Here is a 26,436-nt window from a genome sequence, read left to right on the forward strand (position 1 = left end):
GATTATATAGTCCCTAAACCAGATAGAGTAAGTTGTTATGGTGCATTTGCTTAAAGTAACATGATAGTTGACAACAGCTTGATTCTCCACTCTGTTACTGCAGTTTTGTGTTCGTGGAATGATATTGAAGTCAATCAAATTACACTGGTGTAAAAAGAGTACTTGTGGCACCTTAGAGACTAACAAATTTATTTGAGTATAAGCTTTCGTGAGCTACAGCTCACGAAAGCTTATGCTCAAATAAATTTGTTAGTCGCTAAGGTGCCACAAGTACTCCTTTTCCTTTTGTGGATACAGACTACCACGGCTGCTACTCTGAAAACTGGCGTAAAACGGGTTGAACCTATGGTGAGCCTAGCAAAGCAGAGTAGAGTTCTATGTGTGGACAACAGTTGTGTTGTCAAATACATGTTCTTTGATTGACAAATGTCTAGTGAGGATGAGGTTAGCCACACAGTTGGTGGGTTCCTTTGTTTGTGTTTTACTCTATAAAGATAGAACTGCTATAATTTATATATAATGGGCCAAATTCATCCCTGGTGTAATTCTAGGCTTGTATGATCTTTCCTTTATTTCATTGACTTGTATGGATTTAATTTCAATAGATTTACCCTGTTCCAGTAGAGCTACACAGGGGATGAACTTGGACCCTTAAATGTTAATATACTTTGAAAGATGTGAAATTGCAAATTGTTTTGTAGCACTTCCCAGTACTTAAGTAATACAGTTTTATTAAAGATATTATATAAAAGCCCTGTAGTACATTCACAGTTTAAAATATATTAGTTCTGTAATGTACTGTAGAGGATCAAACACTTGTAATGAAGAATTGAACGAGTAGTTAACTGACAATTGATTCTATTTCCATTGTTTTTTAGGGAAGAATCAGTTGTTCTGGCCACTTGATGGTTCAGACTGTTCCCATGCGTGGCCGATTAACAACTACTCAGTCTCATAGGTAAGATGAAGTACAATGCTAGAATCATACAGTTTTGCTTTACTGAGGTTGCCATTTTGACCCAGAATATTTTTCAGGTTGAGTGATTTACTTGAATTTCTTGGTGCTGATTGGTCCAGACCCATAGAATTTTATTGGCATGATTAAAATTTGCTATCTGTCCCAACATTATCTGCTCATCTTTTGATCCTTCATTGATATTTTGGTGTAATTTAGTTTCTAGAGGGTTTGCACTTAGCAGATTAATTGAGGAAGGACGGTCTGTGACCAAAAGCACAGAACTTTGAGTTGGTGAGTGAAATCCTGGCTCCACTGAAGTCAAAGGCAAAACTCCCATTGGCTTCAATGGGAGCAAGATTTCACCCAGAGGATCCAAGTTCCATTCCTGCTCCTGCCATGGACTTCCTGTGTTAATGCGTTCAAATCACTTAGGTCAAGGTTTTCAAATGTTACCAGTGAATTTGGGTGCCAGACTTGAGGCACCCTAAAGTGACTTGATTTTCAGAAACTGCTGAGCACCCACCTTCTGAAAATCAAGCCCCTTTAATGTGTCTCAATTTGGACACTCAACATCACTGGTCATTTTTTAAAATTTGGCTTCAGCCCCCCCCCGTCTATATCTCACTCTCCACATCTGTAAAATGAGGATAATAATGCTTCCCTACCTCCCTAGTTGTGGGGTTTAATTCACGAATGTCAATACAGTGTTTGATATCATCAGGTGGAAGGTACTAATTAAATACAAAGTATTATTATTACAGTTAGTTAATCACAATTGCAATGGAGTTAGTGGAAATGGATGGAATAGTAAAAATAAATTCTGCCAGAAAAATATGGAATTACTTAGGAATCCAGTTTTACTTACTATATTAAAAGTTCATTTGATAATCCTAACAAATTTAAAATATGCACTCATTATATTGTACTTAATGCTTTTCTTTGTACACCTGTTCTGGTCATTACTTTTTGGTTTTACCTAAATATCTGTTGATCATTTTCTACAGTTTGAGCCCCATACCAAATTTTAGGAAAATAATTTATATTTCTTCCAAGCACATACTGCTGTTTTGTATTGCAGAGCAAGGTCCCGTGTGCAAGAAGGAGATAAAGAACCACTACAAGAACGCTTTTTCCGGCCATATTTTTTGCAGGCACCTGGAGACATGGTAGCTCATGAGGGGCGACTTTGTAGACTGGACTGTAAGGTATTTTCGTGGCTCACTCTTACTCTCTCTGTATACATACTGGAAGCTGTCTTCTTTAATAGGCATTCTTCAATACTTTCTTCTAATATTTAATGCCTTTCTTGTGTTTGTTCTCTCATTTCTTACTACCACTCTGTCTGAGCTTCAGGTGTTTTCTACCTAGCACATGCCACATGGAATGAAAAACACTGTATAAATTTCACCAAAACTAGAAGGCTCATTTACAACAGAGTTCATACAATTTATGTGGCTTAGTTTCTACCAGCCTTTTAGCAGAGTGGCAAACTGAAGGAACTTCCATAGAGATGTAGGGCTCCTCTGCTGAGTCATTGAGCCATCCTGTAAACAGGTGCTTGAACACACTCCCATATAGCTATAAAAGTGCGGCGGAAATGATTGAAGATACTGTATGCTGTTCATTCCAAGGTTCATACTGTATTTTATTGACAGTAAGAAGACTAATATTTTTAGAAAGGTGCAACAGAGCCTCGATCATTCCCTTTTTCTCTCAAGGGCACAGAGAAGAAAAACTCCCAACTTACTGACCCATGCTCCCAACTCTGAGGAGCTGTGGGTCACAGGGATTAGTGCCTACCCAAATGAGCTAGCAGTGGCATAGCATTTGTGCAGAACCCAGGGACCTTTAAGCGATTCATAACCTCCACCATTCCAGATCTGAGGATGTACACACACACACACACACACACTGCTGACACGAGTCCCATTACTATGCAAGTAGCTCTTCCCTAGCCTGAAAGGAGTAGAAGACAGAGTGGAAGTTATCACCCATTTCGAGTGAATTTTCCTTAGGAATAATTCAGAGTTTACTAGGCGAGCATGCCACAGAGGCTGGTTACTCTCTAGCACTGCTCTCCTACCAGTGCTTGTGGGGACCTAAAAGCAAAGTGGAGATTTCACAAGGTTGGAGAAAAGTAATCTCCATGCCAGGTAGGTTCCATTTCCCTTCTCCAATCTGTGGAATTTGTGCATTTGCCTCTCTCCATTGAAGGGAAGCTTTTGACCCTGAGTGAGCACCTATCTCTAATGGAACAATCCTATATAATGTAACAGAGGTATAAAATAATCATATTAACTGACAAAATTCTATTGTGTGTTGATTTAAGACTTCTACAGAAATACCTCATTCTGTATGATTAAATTATATGTGTTTCAAATGAGTTCTGTAGAATCCAGTTGATTTCATCCCTATTAATTCTATAAAAGTTCAGATCTAGTGTTTTGGTTTCAGCCAATCACAATTTGAAAACAAGCAGAATACTAACATTTTGCTTTTTATAAATCTTATTTGTGGAACAAATTTTTTTCCTGGAAATAATCACCAACAGCAGTTAGCAGTTCTATCTCTGGCCTCACTTTCTATTCTACATTTTCATGTACATCATTCATATGTTATCTTAAGATAGTTAATTTATTGGGTTGTTGAATTTGTGTGTCAGTCTGTCACTTCTCTTTAGCTGTTTCATTGTCTGTTAGGTGAGTGGGTTACCAACTCCAGACCTGATGTGGCTTCTGAATGGCAAACCTGTATTACCAGATAGCACTCACAAGATGTTGGTCAGAGAGACTGGTGTTCACTCTTTGCTTATTGATCCTCTCACACAAAATGATGCTGGAACTTATACTTGCATTGCAACCAACAAAACAGGACAAAATTCATTTAGCCTGGAGCTCAGTGTTGTAGGTAAGACTTACTGAAAGGTTTTAACAAAAGACTATGTACAGTATGATACTGTAATTACTTGTATCAATTACTTTGTATGTATTGAGACTGAGTCTCCTCTCACGCCACTGTATGTCAAAAGTAACTCCATTGCAGTCAGTGGAATTACACCAGTGTAAAACTGATATAAGGAAGAGAATCAAATCCAGTGCTTCCTTTGTAGAGGTATTCCAGTTGTTCCTTCAGGGCTGTGATGAGTCTATACAGTATCTATGTGCAAACCCCTGCCTATTCATCCATAATTTTTTTCTTTTTCAGTCCGCGCCTTCATACATTGCTGTTCTCGATCTCTTCCCCAGGAAAGACATAGTCTTGGGTTTTAAAAATACTCTATGGCTTCCCTACCATGTCACAGTTACAGTTTTATTAGTTTAAAAAATATTTAAATGTAAAAATGCTGAATGCTACTCATTTTATTTAATAAGCCTGATGAAACCTGAGCAGCCATGGTAAAAGTGCTGTTGAAATCCACATCCGCAGCACTCATTTCCTGCAATGGTAGAATGTTTGGACCCCATATATACATTCATCTATAGAAAAAAATCAGTTCTGTGTATGATTTTCAGTACATTCCCTTAAGGATCTTGGATCTTAAACAGGTTGGTAATCTTTCATTAGAAAATAAAATCACAACCTGTTAAGGCCATGTCTACACTACCAATTTTCGTCAACAAAAGTGAAGTCAACACCCGAAAGTCAACATGTAGACTCCCTCCTCAGGCCCTACGCTACCAGCACTCCCAGCTATCTTCAAGACACCACTGACTTCCTGAGGAAACTACAATCCATCAGTGATCTTCCTGAAAACACCATCCTGGCCACTATGGATGTAGAAGCCCTCTACACCAACATTCCACACAAAGATGGACTACAAGCCGTCAGGAACAGTATCCCCGATAATGTCACAACAAACCTGGTGGCTGAACTTTGTGACTTTGTCCTCACCCACAACTATTTCACATTTGGGGACAATGTATACCTTCAAATCAGCGGCACTGCTATGGGTACCCACATGGCCCCACAGTATGCCAACAATTTTATGGCTGACTTAGAACAACGCTTCCTCAGCTCTCGTCCCCTAATGCCCCTACTCTACTTGTGCTACATTGATGACACCTTCATCATCTGGACCCATGGAAAAGAAGCCCTTGAGGAATTCCACCATGATTTCAACAATTTCCATCCCACCGTCAACCTCAGCCTGGACCAGTCCACACAAGAGATCCACTTCCTGGACACTACGGTGATAATAAGCGATGGTCACATAAACATCACCCTATACCGGAAATCTACTGACCGCTATTCCTACCTACATGCTTTCATCCAGACCACACCACATGATCCATTGTCTTCAGGCAAGCCCTACGATATAACCGCATTTGCTCCAACCCCTCAGACAGAGACAAACACCTACAAGATCTCTATCAAGCATTCTTACAACTACAATACCCACCTGCTGAAGTGAAGAAACAGATTGACAGAGCCAGAAGAGTACCCAGAAGTTACCTACTACAGGACAGGCCCAACAAAGAAAAGAACAGAACGCCACTAGCCATCGCCTTCAGCCCCCAACTAAAACCTCTCCAACGCATCATCAAGGATCTACAACCTATCCTGAAGGACAACCCATCACTCTCACAGATCTTCGGAGACAGGCCAGTCCTTGCTTACAGACAGCCCCCCAACCTGAAGCAAATACTCACCAGCATCCACACACCACACAACAGAACCACTAACCCAGGAACCTATCCTTGCAACAAAGCCCGTTGCCAACTGTGTCCACATATCTATTCAGGGGACACCATCATAGGGCCTAATCACATCAGCCACACTATCAGAGGCTCATTCACCTGCACATCTGCCAATGTGATATATGCCATCATGTGCCAGCAATGCTCCTCTGCCATGTACATTGGGCAAACTGGACAGTCTCTATGTAAAACAATAAATGGACACAAATCAGACGTCAAGAATTATAACGTTCAAAAACCAGTTGGAGAACACTTCAATCTCTTTGGTCACTTGATTACAGACCTAAAAGTGGCAATTCTTCAACAAAAAAACTTCAAAAACTGACTCCGAGAGACTGCTGAATTGGAATTAATTTGCAAACTGGATACAATTAATTTAGGCTTGAATAAAGACTGGGAGTGAATGGGTCATTACACAAAGTAAAACTATTTCCCCATGTTTATTCCCCACCCCACCCCCACTGTTCCTCAGACATTCTTGTCAACTGCTGGAAATGGCCCACCTTGATTATCACTTGAAAAGGTTCCTTCCCCCCCTCCCCCGCTCTTCTGCTGGTAATAGCTCACCTTACCTGATCACTCTCATTACAGTGTGTATGGTAACACACATTGTTTCATGTTCTCTGTGTATATAAGTCTCCCCACTGTATTTTCTACTGAATGCATCTGATGAAGTGAGCTGTAGCTCATGAAAGCTTATGCTGAAATAAATTTGTTAGTCTCTAAGGTGCCACAAGTACTCCTTTTCTTTTTGCGGATACAGACTAACACAGCTGCTACTCTGAAACCTGTCATAATAAAAATCTGAATTTCATGTTCACACTTGCTCCCTCTGTCAGCAGATTGCATACACATTGGGGGCTCCATGTCAACAGTATGAGCATTGCACTGTGGGTACCTATGCCACAGCCCAGCTCAACACCTTCTGTCACTAGGTGTTGCGGGAAGGTAGAGCGGATCGCGGCACATCTTGAGACCTGGCTAAATGTCCTGTGATGCATTGCTTTGTGTCCCAGCACTCCATTGACTTCCGGCTTTATTTCACGGCATTTTTGCAACAGCCATTCTCTGCTGTGCACCCCAGCATCTTTGTGAGAAGGGATGGATCCCGCACTGCTCTCCTTTTCTCTGTTAACTGTCATGAAGACATTGCGGATGGCAGTGCAGTTAATCGTCAAGTTCCTAACTGAAGAAGACTCACAAGCACCCGACATTCTGCATGACATGGATAGGAGCAACTTTAGATTGCTTTTGGCATTCACAAAGCAGCTGCATAGGGTAGACCATCACTTTTGGGCTCAGGAAACAAGCACTAAATGGTGGGATCGTATCGTCATGCAGGTATGGTGTCAAGAGTAGTGACTACGGCACTTTCAGATGTGGAAAGCCACTTTCCTGGAACTGTATGTGGTTCAAGACACGAGAATGAGAGCTGCCCCCTCGGTAGAGAAGCATGTGGCAATTGCTGTGTGGAAGCTGGCAACTCCAAACTGCTACCGGTCGGTTGCGAATCAATTTGGAGCAGGGAAGTCGACGGTTGGGCTGTGTTAATGCAAGTGTGCAAGGTAATAAATTGAATCCTGCTACGAAGGACCATGACTCTGGTGCATGAAATAGTGCATGGCTTTGCCGAAATGGGGTTCTCTAACTGTGGAGGGGCAAGAGATGGCGCATATATTCCAATTTTGGCACCAGACCACCTTGCGACAGAGTACATCAATTGGAAGCGCTAATTCTCCATGGTGTTGCAGGTGCTGGTGGATCACCGTGGGTGTTTCATTGACATCAACGCGGAGTGGTCTGGAAAGGTGCATGACACATGCATCTTCATGAACACCAGCCTGTACAGAAAGCTACAAGCGGGAACTTCCTTTGCAAACCAGAAGATTACAATGCGGGATGTTAAATGCCCATAGTGATCCTAGGAGACCCTTCATCCGTGGCTCATGAAACCTTACACAGGACACTTGGACAGCAGTAAGGAGTGGTTCAACAACAGGCTGAGTAGGTGCTGGATGACAGTTGAATGTGCCTTTGGTAGATTAAAGGCGCACTGGAGATGCCTTTATGGCAGGCTAGATCCTAATGAGGATAACATTCCCATAGTCACAGCCGCGTGCTATACGTTGCATAATCTCTGAGAAGCTCAGAATGAAAGGTTTGCTCAGAGGTGGAGTGCTGAGGCAGACCGCTTGGCCTCTGATTTTGAGCAGCTAGGTACTGGGGCTGTCAGAAGAGCCCAGAGAGGGGCAATTAGAATCAGGGAGGGTTTGAGGCAGCACTTTGACAATGAGCACCAGTAATGTATATCTCTGTCACTGTGTTAGTTTTCCTAGGAAGCAACTGTGTCATTCTGGGCTTTATATTCCTGTGAGACAATGATTACAATGCCTGTGCATGTATTGGTAGTGCCTACAATCTGAATTTGTAGAAAAAAAATAAAGGTGATTCACCATTAAAAAACTTTGTTTTTATTGAACAAGAAACAGCACACACAGATGCCTGCTGGGAAAAGAGGAACCAGGGAAGGGCAGACTTTCACAGCTGTGTGTACGTCCAGCTATCATTGTGAAAGTTGTTCGAGGGGGTGGAGTGAAGGGGAAACCAAGAAGTCCCGGAAAGTGGAAGGGAATGTGCGGGTGGAGTTTGGGGGTGGGGCATGGAAAAGTGTTCTGAATGTCTTGCAGGGGTGGGCGAGCATAGATCTCTCAGTCTGCAGCACTATTAAGGACTACAGCATCTGCTTTTGCTCCTCCATTACTTTAATCATCCGCTCTGTAGCATCCTTAACAAACTCCTGATTCTCTTTTCTGTCCTACTGTTTGGCTTCCCAGAACTCCTGGAGTTCCCTTTTCTCTGCTTTGGAGCATGTCGTCTTTTCTGTGTCTTGGGTGCTTTCTTATCTGGTAAAGACGCTCAGCAGACGGGCGGGGGGTGTTCCTGAAAGCCACATCTGGTGAAGCACAGGGGACAATGCACAGAAGTGGGATAGTTAAATTCACGGACAGCACTGTAACATTTCAGTTATATACATCTTTTGCTACATTACAATCACTTTCTCACTGACCCTAATCAGGCACACATATCTGCGAACAGCCAAAGCATGGTGAGTGTTGGAGGGACGGGGGGGAGCTCCACATGGGGAAAAGAGCACACACTCTCTGCAAGGGTCGTGGTGCAGCATTCTATGGAAAAAATTCTAAAATTCTCCCGCACTTTTTCACAGGCAGGGATCATTCTTGCAGACATCTCACTGCTAAGAGTAAGCAGGGAAATAAGGGTACATCTGCTCCATGCTTGTGGCTTCCGCCCTGCTCCCTATGCTGCTTGCCTGTCTGCCACTTTGGTCCCTGCAGAAGTGATTGCTGAATGGCACAGGAAAGTTTCCTACAATGGGGGAAGAAACCTTCGGCAGAAGATTACCAAGTACCTCCAGGAAACTTTCCTGGAGATCTCTCTAGAGGATTCCTGTGAGATCTTGGCATGCATCAATGCACTATTCTACCATATGAATTAGCTACACAGGCAAATGTCCAGCTCACGGAAATGAAGCCGGCCTCCCACATTGAACCTGAACCCACCTCCGCACCACACAAGCCACAGCCACTTACCAGGCATCTCATCTCCTGCTTCTTGCTCCCCAGAGAGTGACTGCTGAGACTGGCTAGACACCTCTGGAGTGGGGAACAGTTCCTGGCTGCCTGCCCTACCGGGCGACCCCGCTGGGAGCTGCACATCCTCGTCTAACTCCACCTCTTCATCAATAACTTCGTCCTCCAGGTTAGGACCTCTTTCCACTACCTCCATTCCCTCTGAAGTATCCACGGGGCTCTTGGCGATGGAGGTGGGGTCGCCACCAAGGATAGTGTCCAGCTCCTTATAGAACTGACAGGTCTTAGGTGAAGCACCGGAGCGACAGTTTGCCTCCCTCGCCTTATGGTAGGCCTGCCTCAGCTCCTTTATCTTTTCTCTGCACTGTAGTGTGTCCTAATCATAGCCTTTTTCATATAAGCCTTGAGAAATTGGTATCCCAATTCCTATGGCTCAACCGCAGCTGGGACTGCACAGCCTCCTCTCCCCAGATACAGATCAGATCCAACAGCTCTACAGTGGTCTAAGCGGGAGAGCATTTGGTGCGATAACCCCCGAAGGTCACCAGGGAAGATGTGATGAGACCTCTCCACACCGAGCCAGCAGGAAATGGAATTTCAAAAATTCCTGGGGCTTCTAAGGGGGAGGGGCAGATGGTCGTTTACCTGGCCGCAGGGCAGTGGAGTTCAAAACACTGACCAGAGAGGTCATGATGGGCATTGTGGGACACCTCCTGGTGGCCAATTACAGCGATGAAATCAAGCACATTATATACTCTGGCACTTTGTTGAGAAATATGTAGAGGAAAAAGACATACGACTCTCGGTTGGGGTGGAGCTACTTAGTCACCAAAACCGGGCATCTTTCCCGACAAAAGTCGCATTGCAATGTGTAGGTATGCACTGTTTGGTCAACAAAAGGCAGTTTTTGGAGAAAAAACTTGGTAGTGTAGACAAGGCTTAAGATGTCATAGGAATCATTTTGGATTGTTTCCACATGGTTCAGTGCAAAAGACTGAATAAAGTCATTGATGCACAGTAATTGTTCCTCCTCCTTTCCAGCAAAGGAAGTCAAAAGAGCCCCAGCATTCCTGGAGAAGTTACAGAATTGTGGTGTGCCTGAAGGGCACCCAGTCAGATTAGAAGGCAGAGTGATTGGAATGCCACCACCAGTATTCTACTGGAAGAAAGACAATGAAACCATCCCTGCAAACAGAGAAAGGATGAGGTATTGTACAATCATTCACACAGTTAATGTCCCCTTGAGGCTGGGCTGGTTGTTGGCACAAAAGTTTTGTTGTCAGAGCAGGTTTTGTCCTCTCTCTAGATGAAATTCATTTCACCCACTTAAAGCCTAAAGAACTGGTCTTTAGTATGAAGGATAAGGAAATAAAATCCACTTCCCTAATTTGGGGTCAGAGTGCAGAAGTGCAGCACAGCTCCCTACACCCCACAGCCACTGCTCCAGCCAATAGACTAGAATAGTGGTGATAGTGTTTTTGGGCCACTTGCATAGTATGGTACTTATACTTTATCACCACAGATCCTTTTGCGCCTTCCCGTACTCACCCCAGCACAGTCCTTTGCTACATGGAGCCAGTTGTGAAACACATATATGCCTTTCTGGCAATACATAATCCATCCCTGAAGGGTTTAAGAAGTGCCTTGAACTGCGCCTTTGTACCAGGATGAATTTCATCCCAGCTGCCTCTCAGTTCTTCATTACCTCCTGTGTGCCTGCTGCTCAGTGCATCCTACCAATATAGGCATCAGCACTTCACTGCCATAACCTTTCCAATTTAACAATATAATTTTATATTTAAAGATGAGCTTCTCTTTTATATTTATGTCAGTTTAGCTTTTAAAACTAAACTTAAAAGAGATGAGCTGGCTGAGCTGTGAGTAAAGTGCTGCTGGGATCCATCATTGCAATGGTCATTTGATCTTTCAAATTGCCTTTTTACTGGTAGATCTGGGGTAAAATCATAAATGATACTGACCTTTATTAAGAGGATTTTTAAAGCAATATCTCATTCTAGGATAAGAGGGAAATATTTGATTTAAGAGTATAGGCAATTATTATGCAAAATATGAAATTCACAAATGAGCTACAGCTCAGTTTACATAGTGGACTAAAATGTAATACAATACATTGTAGGTGTAAATAATAAATAAGAAAGTCAAACTCATCATAATCACAGAAGTCAGAGATGGAAAACCATATAGGTCCTGTCTAGTTCCTCACCCAGCTATCAACATAGGAATGTACTGTACAGTATATTATAGCCACTGCCTTGTCCAGTCTAGTTTTAAATATTCCAAGAGATGGGGCTTCCGCCCCTTCCCTAGTCCACAGCCTAACAGATCTCCTTTTCAGGAAGTTTTTATTTATTTCATCCCATTACTTGCAGTTATATACACATTCTGCCCCTTTCCACCCTAAATAATGTCTCTTCATTCATGTTCCCTAAATGCTGGCTGGCTAGTACACAGAGGAGGACACCAGAATCTGCAACTAGAAGTGGGAGGATAGGAGGCAGAAGTTGGCTACCCAGATTTGATCTCTCCCAGAACTCAGGGAGGAGAGTTCTGTAGGTCCTGCCATAGAAGGGATTAGCAGAGCAGGATCCAGCAGTCAGGAAGCTCCTTGGTCCCAAACTGGCATCTATCCACACTCCAACCCTTGGTGCAGATTTATTCCTGCTCTGGACAGAAATACTCCTTCCTTAATACAGAGACACACTACTAGTCTGCAGCATTAATGTGCTTCCATTTTTGTGGCCCAGAAATACTGTTTCAGAATTTGGCCTTTGGTATTAAACACCTTCCACATAGTCACAGCCAGTTCTGTCCCCTCTTAGTTATTGCTAAGCATAATTAACTTTTTAATCTTTCCTCATGGGGAATCCCTCCAGTCTTCTAACTGACATTGTTCCCTCTTTGGATTTCTTCCAAGTAGTTAGTATCTTTGATACTAAGATTCCTAGCAGAGATCTCATCAGCGCTGTAGATAAAATAATTATTTTCCTCTTTCTTAAAATGGAAACTCTGAAACCCATAATTGCACTGTCTTTTTCTTTTTTTGCCAATAAAATTCTAGAAACTTTAATTTCCCCAAGGTTTGAAGGGTGCAGACAAGTAAAGGTTCAATTTTATATCGTAGATTTTAAAATAATGTTCATTATTCATACAGTGACAAGCAAATTTGCATTAAGTATCTGATTAATTCTTTTGAAGTGAGCATAAAAGTGGTTGTGTCAGACATTAAATCCACCATTAGATAAACTCAGCATCAGCAAATAGGCTTGTGCTTGTAACAAATGCTGGTGTTGAAGCCTTGTATTTTTTTGTGGGCAACAGCAGCTAATTTTCTCTCAGACAAGATAATTTTTTCGTGCATTCATTTTTTAGTACAGACAGGCCCAATACCAGAATATTCAGATAATTATTTTTAATGCCCTGAATTTCAGATCTAGAGTTCTAGTTTAGCACATGAAAGACAGGAACTGACTGCAAAATTTGGGCCCAAGCCCAGGTACAGATTTCAGTCCACATTTCTAAAACTCAGAAGTGTTTGGAATCCAGCATTTTGGCTCAAATACATCACTGCTTTCTAGCTGAATAAAGAAAATCTGCTATAAAATATTTCCTTGGTTTTGTTTAGCTTAGAAATTAATTATATTTTATGATTTCTTTGCCAGGATTCCTACTCCTATGTAAATCTGTGGGTCAATGTAATGTTTGAATTAGATTCACAGTCTCTAAGTTCAACATGGAGTCATTGGCTCCCTGCTGGCTATTCTGCTAAGTAGTTAAAAACAGGATGGAGCTCTGTCCTGGCTTGCCTCATTTTTAATTAATTTTGCAACATCCACAACATCGACAGGAAGTCTGAGTATTCGTCCAATCTGTGTGTTGTGGAGCAAGGAGGTGACATACACCACCACAGCCCAAGGCCAGAGTGTGGGACTGCTCTATGAGGCCTGCCCTACACAGCTTCTATTTCAGCCTATCATAAATCCAACCCCAGCCCTGCAGTGCCACCTGTGCAGTGTTAAGATGCCTGGATCCACATGAACATAAAATGTCAGTCCTTTTCCCTGGCTCATCCCTATCTTGCCAGCAAGCTTATCTTCTGTGTTGGCCTGTGTGAGGCCAGGAGACCCTTTCTGCAGTGGAAAGAGGGTATGCATGTAACCTGCTCCACAGCTGCTGTGTCCCTGGTACATCAGCATAGCCCATATGGATGAGTTAAGTGGGGAGCTGAACAATAGTGAATGTTACCCTTTAGGAATGCTGTTCCTACCAGAGCTGGCCAGAAGATGGAATTTCCATCAACTGCGAAATTCAGAATGTTTGAGATTTTGTTTCATTCTGAATCAGAACAAAACTGTGAACCTCAGAATTTCCTGAGAAACTGAATATTCCCATTTGGGAATATGTCATTGCTGCCTATCCTTGCTTTTCCTGTCTGCCACTGCTGTTGCTGGGGGAAGGAAAACTCCAGGGCTGATAATAGGAGAGGATGGGAGGGGAAGGAGGGAAACCACCAGGGTGATGAGAGGAGAGCAGCCCACAGAGCAAACTCATCCCAGTCTATGACATCCTGCCTTGTGAGCTGCTGAGGACCTCGGGAGGTGGGCAAGCTGGCAGGGAACCAGGCAGGTTTCCACTGGGATTTTGTTGAAATCAATAATTTCCCTGGAACATTTCAATTTTAATAAATCTGCATTTTCCAACAGAAAAACATTTTACATGAAAATTTCCAACCAGCTCTAATTACTACCTTTATGAATGTTCTCCTCCAGGATTAATATTAAAATTTTGCTGGCATTTCATATATTGCATCTCCAGTTTCAGCATTAGAAAAATAAATACTTTACAACTGTTTTAAATGGGTTTGCATAGGTATAACTAATTGGAACTTACTAACAATTCTGTATCTGATGCATAATAAAGAATAGAATCCAGCTCACTCTCTCTCTTAGTTGTGATGGCTCTGCAGGGCTGAGAGGAAAAAACACATATTTGAATCACTAGAATGAACAGATCAGACTCCAAGAACATGCAAGGAGCAGATATGATGAGTAAGAAGTTGCTGCTTTTATACAGGCCTTCAGAGTAAAGCTGCACTCTAAGACTATGATTTAGTATGTATTTAATCTATGTGATATTAAACCTAAACAGCAGATGCACACTTGGGAAATACTAATTCTGTACACTTATTTTTCCAGCATGCATCAAGACACAACAGGGTACGTCTGCCTTTTGATTCAACCTGCCAAGAAAGTAGATGCTGGTTGGTACACTCTGTCTGCGAAAAATGAAGCTGGTATTGTTTCATGCACTGCTAGACTTGATATATATGGTAGGTGTCCTACTCCTGACTACTAAGTAAAACAAAGCAAAACTTACGTGGTTTGGTTCTTATTGTACTCTTTGCAGTTCTTGCTGAAATCTTTTTATTTACATTGATGGGAACTGAATAGACCCATTCTTAGTATAGAGTCAGAGTATGTCCGCAGCCTAATATGGCCACAAAGAGAAGTAAGAACCACACACATCCTGCGTGGTCATATTAGCACTCTTGCATCACAACTTGGGTGCAGGTGAGAGGTAGAGCAGGAGCTGTACACCAGACTCAGGAGATCTGGGTTCACTTTCCAGTGCTACCATGGCTTGTGTGACTTGGGCAAATCACTTAAACAGTCTGTTCCTCAGTTCCCCCATCTGTACAATGGGGATAATACTTCCTCTGTCCTGTTTATTTTGACTATAAGAATCTTTGGAGCAGAGACTTGTCTTGCTATGTTTTTGTACAGTGCCTAGTTACAATGGGCCCCTTCTTTCTCATAGGGCCTCTAGGCACTACCATAATATAAATAAATAATAATAAACAGTTCCTCCTGAGGAAGCAAAGCTAAGCATTGCCTCTTACACCAGGATAAGCTGACAGACTCAATGTAGCCCATAGGTCAGGGGTGAGCAAACTTTTTGACCTGAAGGCCATCATCTGGGTATGGAAATTGTATGGCAGGCCATGAATGCCCGGTTGTGGAGAGGGACTCTGTGGAGTGTAGCATGGAGGGGCTCTATAAGGGATGTTACTGAGGTGGGGGGAGATGGGACTCATGGGGTGTGGCACAGGGGGTGGAGGGACTTGACAGGGGAGGTACCAGGGACTCATAGGGGCCCTGCTGGCAGTGAAACCAAGGCGGCTGTACCAGGCACCACCACGGGCAGAGATATCCTAGCTGGGACGGATGCCACCCCTGGGCGGTTTCGAGGCTCTCGAGGATGGTGCCATAGAAGACCAGGAGGGGATTGGGTGTGCTGCCGCGTAGAGGGGGCTGCTGCGTAGGGGCGGGGTTCCAATCCCGGAAACAGCATGATGAAGTCATGCCTGGGCAGTGTGCCAGAAGAGGGTGGAATTATGAGTTGGGGGCTGGGGAGCACCAGGTGGGCAGAGCGGAACAAGCCTCTGACCCCACTCCCTGGCAGTTTTTATTGCAAGATGTGCAGTAAACAATACAGAGATAAAAGAACAAATCGGATACACTCTGTTTCCACTGACTTCATTGAGGGACACGATCAGCACAAACATAAGCAATTACCTGCAGAAACATTAGAGGTTTCCAAGATATACATTTATGGAGAGAAATTTCACATGGAAACAGGTTTTGGAATCATACGGTTACTTTCTGCATATATAATTCAATGAAATCATTGAGTCAAGCAGCAATGTTCATTCTCTCTTGAGCATCTCTCAGATTTTATTAGTCAATTTTCCATTTAGGCAAGTGAGAATTATGCAGTTCTGTGGCTAGAACAATTTGAGAAGCCAAAGGAAGGAACTGAATAAATTGGTATATTTTTCTATCAGAGTTTCAGTCTGTATTAAAAAAATGGCTGTCTTGGCTTTATGAAAATGTCCAGTAGAAGATGGCAGGGATGCAACCACTAAAGCTCCATAGCAATTACTCTGAAAACTAATTAGGCCACTGAACAACTTTGGCAATCAAATCAATCTGTCCTCTGTTGAAGCCAGTGACTTAATGCTAAAAGGCTCCGTTCTTCTTTACCAGTCCAGCACCCTGTTCTTTTCCTCCTTGTCTTTTTGTTACAAATTCATTCAGTTTGTCTTGTTAGAAAAGAAAATCTTGCATTTAAGAGGAGGTCCAAATTCTGATCTTTCTGGAATGTGTTCTGTTCACTAATAGTCTTTTCTACAAGTAGGTATCTGAGCATTTCATTTGATTTAATCAACCACTTTGTATGCTTCCACAAGAACATATAGAGCCACCATGCACAGTTCATCTGATGTAGAACACTCTGTTTGAAACTATGATATTGAGCAGCTATGAACCCCTAGATGAAAGTAAATGCCATTGTAACAACAGCATAGCCATTATCTGTAGCTAGTAAGGAATTAAAAAACGTTTATCCTGAATGCCTAAGCTGTGTAATAAGATAGCTCACATATACTTCGTAGACCGTTTTTCTGCAGCATTAGCCACAAGCTGAGAATTTTCAATCCTTTTAATCTACATTTTAAAAGGAATTACTAGGCTACTTTACCTAGAAAAAAAGAAAAAAGCCAGGCTGCCAGTGCCATGGAATTAGTCCACATCCTTGTCAGATTCCGCCACTCAGTGGCCTTATGGAGAATTGCATTTTAAACTTCATTAATGCTTGATGATAGACATAGGGAGCCAGAGAAAGATTGGCATATTTAAAAAAGATTAAATAAATATATATCTAAAGCATCCCATATTTTGAAGGAGATATGAATAGCACACACCTGAAGAGTGCAAACCGCAAGAACAGAAAGGAATTGTTTAGGTTGTCCAATTGAGAGAAATGACATACGAAAATTTGGACTGAGCATCAGAAAACATTTTCTAAGAGACTCTGGAAAATCTGCCAAGGGAAGTGACAGAAGCCTCATCATTTGTGCCATTTAGAACTAAACTAGAATGAACGGAGAAGGGAACAGTCCTGCAATGTCAGGTGGTTCTGGTAGTTAATAGTCTTCTCCAGCTCCAGTGTCTCCAATTCAGTGAAGAAACATTTTAAAGAAAAAAATATGTATAATCAACATAAAAGGTATCACCAGGGAGGGAACCTGTTTGAGACTGGGAGAAAGAAAAGGCTGTTTATCCAAAACCGACTGAATCTTAAAGAAGGCTAGAGTTAAAGTTCAGTGCAGAAAAGGGATAAAGGATTCTACTCTTGTGTAACAGTTAGTTCCTTATTTACAGGTCTCCCACATAGTACTGCTCATCCAGCTACTACAATGCTGCAGCCTAAATATTTACTGTGTTCCTAGTTATCCCAGAAATCACCCCTGTTCTATAACTCTGCCCCAATTTCCTATAAATCTTTTTATTGATTTTACTATTCTTTTATTTATTTACAAAAACTCCTACAGTGGACCCAAGCATCTCTCCAGTGATTAGCTGCTTTGTTTTTCTAATTGATCAGTGCTGATTACATCTGCCAATTGTCTGTTATGCCCTAAATATCACTATGATGTTTGAATATGAAATGATCTATTATGAAATTGCATTTGTCAGCTACGGAATCAACTACACGTCAAAATTTAAGAAGATGGATCTACTTTTTAAAGGACACTTTTTCCAAATGGGTTTCAAATCTGCACACCAACTCCTGAATTTGTGCATCCAATTAGCACAAAGATACACAAATGATTTCTGGTAGAAATATGTTTGTCACATTTGCGTGCAGAATTGGAGGTTTTGTGCACAAAAGTAGAGTCTTATTAAGGTGGTGAAAGAGGCTGTGAGAGCTACATTGTTATAGAACAGCTAAGTATTATTAGTATTACTATTAACTTCAAAAACGTTCAATGATACTTTTAAATGTGCAAGTACAAGCTGTATTTGCATTTTAATATCACTGAATCTAATTAACTGTTAGCAACTAAATTTATAATGATGTAAAGCAATATATTTCCTTTCATTTTGCTTAATAACTTGATTAACAAATTGATAATTGGTTCATAATCAGTCCCCTAAAGTAGCTGCAATGAAAATTAGAGATGGACCAAAGTCAGAACTATTTATCTTTTAAATAAAAAATAATTAAAAAAATCTTTCCCTGATTTTTTGGGGGGTTTTGGGGATAGGAACTGGGAGGGAAATCACTGCTGAGGGAGATTTCTGGTTTTGTTTATCTCTATTTGCTGATCCACAAACTCTTACTATTGACTGTAGTGCTTACAACCATGAGTAGGCTCAGTAGGTGAAATCCTGGTCCTATTGTAGTCAATGGAAATTTTGCTATTGAATTCAGTAGAGCCAGGATTTCACCCATTGGCTCTAACAGGACTTTGCATCATTGTAAAGCACTGTATTTGAGGATATCTGAAGGAACAGACCCTACATTGGTAATGATTTTTTTAAAAGGACTTGAGAGGGGTTCCCATCTAGAAACATGGAAAGCAGCACTTTCCAAACGGGTGTGAAGATTTCCATTGGCTTTTTATATATGTTAAAATAAATGTGGGACTTGACTTGGAATTATGTTTTCTCTTCACTGTTTTTGTTTCTTCAGCCCAATGGCACCAACAGATTCCACTACCAATAAAGTTTCGACCTAGTGGTAGCCGGTATGCAAACCTCACTGGTCAAGGACTCGACATTTTTTCTGCCTTTTCAGCTGTTGAAAGTCCAAAGTTGTTTTCATCCCCATCCCAGAGCGTGGTAGAAAGTGAAGAACTTTAAAAACCTACAGTTCCAATTATACCCACAGAAATATTAGAACTATGGGGAAAAAAAAGAGAGAGAGAGAAGGTACAAACCAAGAGACTCAAGGTTTACAAGCTACTTGTTTTTAGTAAGTGTTCTGCTGCTGGAACTGCTGCAAGTTACATATTGTACAAGATGTCTGCTTGTATTTTACTCCAGTATGATTATTGTATAGAGTGTAGCGCAAAAAGTTCAGTGCTATGTCTTTTTCTGAGAATCTCAGAGTGAAGAGACATAGTTTTAGCACTTAAAAATCAACACCATTTTTTAATGCTTCAGTTAAAGCTCCTGTAACAAGCAAAGTTAAGGATTTGTGGTTTTTAAGTGGATACTGCCAATGAAAGGACTGACACTGTGATAGAGAGTAAAGAATGTGACTTTGAATGTAATCCTAAAAGGATTTGCATAAGGAAAAGAAAAGAAGTTGGAACATAATTTTTGTATGTGATCATACTAGATAAACATAGCATTTCATGGAGGTACAGCTATATACAGTATACATTTATATTTGTGTGTGTGTGTATATATGTATGTACATACCATGCCATGTGTACTCATGGTGTTTTGAAACATACAGTAAGATATAAGGCATGTGCTTAGAAAATTAACACATGAAACTAAACATCCTATTTTGTATGAAGCACATACTGTAGAGATCACAGCTGAAACTACTGTATATTTCCATGTATGTTTCATATTTGTTCCTTTTCAGTTTTAGTGACTCCCTGATTTTAAACACACAGAATACTGTTCTTGTAACTTCATGGTTTTTAAATTCAAGTCTCTTTTTCCACGAGTTTTTGACATGCCTAGACAAAAAAAGCACATCATATGACTCATTTGCTAAACTGACTAAAGAGGAACTGTGGCCTGCTGCAGTAAAAACTTCTTTCAGGATCATTTAGAAAACTTAATCACAGGTAGAGTTCCTACTGTTAAAACAGGGGAAAAATCCATCTGTAACATGCAAAGAAGGTTATAATATTTAAGAAACATAGTGGTTAGTATAAACAACTAAAGTAAGTATTGTACCCTGATAAATAGTAGGTAAACCAGGGAATGCTATAGGGGGACGATAACGAAGGATATTTAATAACAGCACTAAAACAAACACTTTCAGTATATTTCTCTTTTACATAATTTTATTGACACCCTTCTGACCCCAATGATTAGAGGTTAGGAATGTATCTGATGATTTCTTGCACATGATTTGGACTTTATTTTCAGCAGTTCTAACTCACTACTTTAAACTTGATCAGGGACAGCCATGGGGTCCTCACTAGAATCATACAGGGGCTTAAAGATCACCTTTACAGATGCTGTAATTTTAGGTTTTATTTGGCTTGCTTTGCAATTCAGTGTTTTTTCACAGTTTAAAAAAAGGTACTAAATTCGGAGAAAGAAAGAAGAGATTAAAGCAAGGAGAAACTACACTTTAAAAGAAATAAATTACCACTGAAAATAAAATGTGCCTAAATTAGAAGTGTACATGCACTAAATATGAAAATATAAAGGCATAAGAGTTAATGAGACATTGGGTATATTGGGACACTGGGAAGGAGATAAACAGTGTTTCACTGTTAGGTCACTTTCAAATCTAACCTGTGTGTTACTCTCTGAGAGCCATCTAGGGTTCAGATCAAGTGAATATGTGGTGATGGTGTATTTCCTAGTAATGTTTCTAAAAAGAAAATAATTGGATTTTGTAAATTAAATTAATGTTGTTTATGGGTTTCTTTTTGAAGAAGGGCCAAATTCTGCTCCCATCTACAACTCTGAAACCTCCAACTATTTCAGCGGTGTAAATAAAAAGCAGATTTTGATTCAACATAATAAAATTCTACAGCAATTGTAGCACTTTATATACATAGAAATAATAAAGCTACAGTGCACTGCCAGAAACTTGACTGAATATCTTTAGGCTTGACAGAATTTGATCTTTTTTTTAATGATTTCAATGGATGACATTTTAAAAATTTGTATTGATTTAAATTTCCACAGTTGCACAAAATGATGAGTTTTAAGCTTTTGTTTATATCAATTTAAATGTTCACAGTTGCAGAAAATTGGGGTGAGGGAATCAGACAATAATTGCTTAATGACAGTACACGTTAAGATTCAGAAAGTTAAAGCTTTTGAAACACAAACTGTCAACCTATACAAAGTATCTTAAGCAGCATTTTTTTTTTTACTTTGCCTTATGTAAACTTCAATGATCAATGGAAATATTTTTTTGCCAGTCTGTGTATGGTGAAATCAATATTTATTGATAAAAATATAACCCTTTCAAGCCTAAATATATAGACTAAGTTATTAAATAATATAAACTAAAAAACTAAATCTGTACAAACTTTTCAGGTTTAGAAGAAATGAATGAATCTTCCTTTATTAGGTAGTAGGTCCAAGAGCAATCATGTTACCTGCATTCTGTGTATAGTTTGAAAGACAGGAAAAGCAGTATGTTAAACTTGTTAATATATATAAATATCATACCATAAGGATATTTTATTTTAGGTGCCAATATTATAATTACTAGTATTACTGACAGCAGTGTTCTCACAGCTTTACAAATTCAGAGAAAGATGTGATTCCCACCCCAAAGAATTTACAATGTAAATTAAAACACAAAGAACACAGACCAAACATGTGGCCTGAATCTCTTCTCCCTTATGCCAATTTTACACCAGTGTAATTCCATTGACTTCACTGTAATTTCTCTTGATTTACATCACCACAAGTGAGAGGTGATTCACACCCATGACAGGTAGGCTGAAGGTCAAGTGGTACAATGCTTTCCAAAACACAACTTCTGTACTTTTGCCGTGGGGAAGAGAGGCTGATATTATTGAAAGACTTGCTGAAGAAATGTTGTAAAGGAGGGAGATGAATGAAGGGTTGATCCTTGGTCATTCAGTAAGAGGTTCCTAATACCTCCCAATGTGAGAGGTTAAGCCAAACTGGGTCCCCAAAATCTGGCAGTCGAATACTGGCAGCTGACAACACTGTCTTTCACTCTTATTTACTAGCTAAGGGTCATGATCTCATTCATACTAGCATACATTGAATACTGAAGTCAATGGAGATACTTCAATGTACACGGAATAAATGAGATCAGAATCTGCTCCTAAAGTTGCAGAAGTCTCTGTAGATCAAATTATGTTGCCCGTAATCCAACAAATTTCCTTTTCATTTAAATAGGCATTTTGCTATGAGACAGACAACAAAATTTTGTCCAGTATAAGTGACCTGTATCAAAAAAGATATTGAGATCTTTACCAAATAGATTAATTCTTGTTAAGAAACAAGAAATTAATTTCCAGTATTGTTAATAACAACAGAATCCTTCTGTTCTGCATACACTGAGCCCAAAATGGGAATATAAAAAGGAAGTTTAGGTGCATAGACATTAATGCTAATAGATCTGACTGTGCTTGTCATAATAAAACCTTTATAGAGAAAGGTGTAAGTTATCATGTGTGTTGGTGACTATTGAAAAAGCTGAGGAAAAACTGTAAGTAGATTTATGTAAGCAGCAGAGGGCAACAGTGAATTATCACATAACTTGTGTGATGTCCATTTGAGAAGTTAATATTATGTGACGAATGGCTCTATGTAATGATACGATGTCAAGAAGCATTAGAGATTCTGTGATTGTGCTTTCTTCCTGAACAGCTTGCTTGGCATTTCATTGTTTTGTTTTATTTAATGAACAGTAACTAATTTGACTTTGCACAAAAAAGGCATCCTGTTCAGTATTCAGTAGAGGCCATAACAAAAAATTCATGCCAGAATCCAAGAAGTCAGTAAGTTATCATCTAAATGTCCATTGAATAACTACAATACTAAGTAGAATTTTGCACGAATTAAATGTAGTGACTCTAAAATTGTATATGTTAAATAACGGAATATTTCCAAATTCACACATTTGTAGCTTTATTTGCCTTCTGGTTCCTTTTCAGCCTTATAGTTTCACACATGTTAACACATAGGCTCAGGGTATTTCAGGGGGTTGTCAAGTGGCTGTATTTTTGTTCAAAATTCTAGAAAGCACGAGTATTGCATCTTTGCTTCGAAAATAGTAAACATGTAAAACCTGTAGATCCAATTCTCAGCAGCCTTGCCCAGTCTAAGGAGAACTGGACTGGGCCTTCTTGTCTCTGAAAGCAAGAGTTTGAAGACAGTTTGAATGCCTGATGTGGGCAAGTGTGGAGGGCAAAATAGGACACATACTTCGGAAAATTTGAGCCAACATGTGCAGTCTTCTCCTGAATATGTAAATAATTGCTACTTGCAACTGTTAGTAATAGAAGTACTGCAAAAAGAACTCAATTCTGCTGTTGATGCAAGAACCATTAAAAGTCTCTGAAAAGTGACCTCTGATACCCACTAAAAATGGTACCTGAGCAAATATACAAAAGAAGATCTAATGAAATACTATAATCTGTTAAATTAAAAACTGAACAAGTGATTCATTGTTAATTGCCTTATTAATTCCAATAGGAAAATCTTCACTTTGAGCTTTAAAACATTTTACTTTTTTTTCTTGATTTAAATGGATTTATTAATTATTATTAATTATTATTATTATTTTGGTCTAATGATTCAAAGTCATCCTCAAAAGGAAGAAAGAGTTAACATAGAGGTTTCAAAATATACTTTAAATGCACATAAAAGAAAAAAAGCCTGACTGTTCAATAATGTATTGTCCCTCATCCCATTTAAATAAATGCTTCAGAGTTGCATATCAAAGTGTGTCTCTTTGACATGTTTTTAGATAAATTAATTGTTGGCAAAAGTGTGTAACAGGACCACGAGTCTCCTCAGGGCTTGTTTTTGAGAGCCGATGATGTCAGTGGAGGCTCCATGCACATAATAACTATAGGACAGGCCCTAAATCATTTGGAGGAAAACCCTAAAATACTATTAGACAAGTGTTTATTAGCCATACTTCTAGCAAGCAGCAGTTTTGTGAAGTACAGCAGTGGTCTTTTTAAAAAATAAATGCACTGGACACATTTCAACTGGGAGTGAATCTTTTTGCTAAATTTGCCTTTGTTTTAATTTGTGCTCTCACTCTGTAGGTGTAATTCTCATCCCCTCCACCAAAGTCTAAATAAATGGACTTTTGCACAGGGGACCAGTGCAGGGGTAGACAGCCAAGGGCATTTCTCCCTCAATCTGGTAGTGAGCATAGAGAAACAGAATGAGTTAATCAAATACAAATACTGATGGCTTTACAGCATTTTGTTCTTCCCCAAGTGGGTTTTTACTGTGATTGGTTCAACACACTTTTGTGAAGGGGCCTATCAGCATACTTCGCAGTGACTTTGAAATACATTGCAAGTTTAAAGCCAACAGTGAGGGAACTTGGATGCTACAGATATGGGTGTAAATTAAGAACATGGATATGCCCCAGTACATTTGCTAATCCTGATTTTGCTCTTATTTTCCCATATTTCTCAGTTACTGCTGGCCTGAATTCAATCAGTCTCTGCCTGTTAGTTGAGAAGCAATATTCTGAGCGCTACATTAGTAGTTCAGCTATTGTTCCATGAGCAAAAGTGGATCTCCTATGTCTTCTCATTTCTGCTGGGGTACTAGCCAGCTGCATAAGCTACTTTGAACTAACCTACTTGCCCCTTGAATCCATCACAGCTACACAGAGCCACTTATTATATCACACATACTCAAATCTAGAGCCACATTGCACCATCAGTTTAAGCAGAGTTCTCCATTAAAATCAATGGGGAGTTCTGCTCAGAAATTGATGGCACAGTATGGTCCCTTTATTAGGATTGTGACACAGCTTTCTAAATGTTAGTCGGTAAAATCTGGAAAAATACTGAAGTCACCATTCTCAAATGCTGAAAATATGACAATGGACTACAGAGCATGGCTGATTGCGGGAAACCAATTCAGAGTTTGATCAGGCCCTTCTTACTCCTTGAAGTAAAGCATGTGGTCACTTTGAGAAATTTCTGTATGCATTAACATACACTTTGCATGCTAGTTTTCTGTATGATTTAAGACTAAACTACAAGTTAGGAGACACATTTGTGTACACAGTCTATCATTTATAATGTAATTAAATGATACAGGGGGTTTGTGTTGGTTTTTTTAGCAATGTTTTCTTGCAGTTTTATTAATCTTTGCTTTATAAAGTATTTAAGCATTTTTTAAAAAGTATGCCAGGATGAGTGGCTGAAACCAAACTGTTTAAAGATAAACCTGTGTAGAGGAAATGGACTGTTTCTTCAATAAAGCAATGTTTATTGTTCTTAATAAATTCCTGGACTTCTTACAGGGCTAGAATAGATGCATACTTTTAGAACATTAAAAGGAATTATTCTGTAAATTCTTACTGAAATAAAAAAAAATCTAGATCAACTTTAGTATGAGATACACCTTAAAAATGGGTTTCTTAATGAAAACTGAACACACAAATCTGGAAGCCTAAATGTAAGCAGTGCTCATCACCACAAATAGAGTGTAACATGTATTGGAAAATAAAGTTTTGCTTAGTGGGTATTGTTTCTAAACTAGTGTTTATTGGTCCATATCATGTCAGTCACTTTTCCCAGTGAAATCAGTGGGAAGTTCTGCTTAACAATCATAGGAAAATGTGGATGTTATATTTTCATAGTATACATGATAGACTATAATCCTATGAAGCCAATGGCATAGAAACTCTTGTGTGAGTAAAGTGAGCAGAATTAAATTTGAGTAAGGCTAGCAGCATTTTATTATTACTATTAATTATTTGTATTACAATAGCACTTAGAGACCTCAGTTGAGATTGAGGCTCCACTGTACTAGGCACTGGATGCACACAGAATAGGAAACAGCCCTTGCCCCATAAAGCTTGCAATCTTAATAGACAACAAGACATATGGTGAGAGGGAAATGACTTATCGTCACACTATGAGTCACTGGAAGAGATGGGAATGGAACCCAGGTCCCCTGACTCCCAGTCTAGAGCCACATTCACTGCCCTAGTTTGGCCCATAGTGGAGTCCAACACTGCTCCACGTAAGTCAACAGCAAACTTCCACTGGCTTGAAGATCAACTCCATAAGTGATATTTATGAGTCTCTTTGCATATGGTGAGCATGTTGCTGAAAAGTGACATGTCTCAGAGTTATACAGCACACTGTGTCTGTGGAACAGTTTCATCCCGTCATAATTTCACAATCATGTAAAGAACTTCATTCTTTTGTTTAGCAACAATCTTTCAAAAAATCAGGACAAGCTCCATGAAAAATGGGCATCCAACCCTACCATACCAGAGAAGATCAATGGTGAGAGAAGCACTGCCTTTTTGTTTTATGTTTGTCCAGCACCTAGCACAACAGAGCCCTGACCACGCATTGGGGCCCCTATGCACTACAGCAATACAAACTAGTAATAATAAATGAGTGCTC

General features: G+C 40.0%; 2 protein-coding genes across 3 annotated transcripts in view; one reads left to right on the plus strand and one right to left on the minus strand.

Moving 5' to 3' along the window:
* Positions 1-20,437, plus strand: part of MYPN (myopalladin) — a 106,576-nt gene extending 86,139 nt beyond the window's left edge. The window contains exons 16-21 of the mRNA XM_037905846.2: positions 879-958; positions 2,037-2,163; positions 3,658-3,865; positions 10,308-10,473; positions 14,480-14,613; positions 18,822-20,437. Of these exons, the coding sequence (XP_037761774.1) occupies positions 879-958; positions 2,037-2,163; positions 3,658-3,865; positions 10,308-10,473; positions 14,480-14,613; positions 18,822-18,991 (885 nt within the window). The 3' untranslated portion in view covers positions 18,992-20,437. The remainder of the gene's footprint in view (positions 1-878; positions 959-2,036; positions 2,164-3,657; positions 3,866-10,307; positions 10,474-14,479; positions 14,614-18,821) is intronic.
* LOC119566874 (WAS/WASL-interacting protein family member 2-like) overlaps positions 1-26,436 on the minus strand; it is a 140,284-nt gene that overhangs the window by 55,200 nt on the left and 58,648 nt on the right. The gene's annotated exons all lie outside the window — the stretch shown is intronic.

This window comes from Chelonia mydas, chromosome 7 (assembly GCF_015237465.2).
Source record: "Chelonia mydas isolate rCheMyd1 chromosome 7, rCheMyd1.pri.v2, whole genome shotgun sequence".
NCBI lineage: Eukaryota > Metazoa > Chordata > Testudines > Cheloniidae > Chelonia > Chelonia mydas.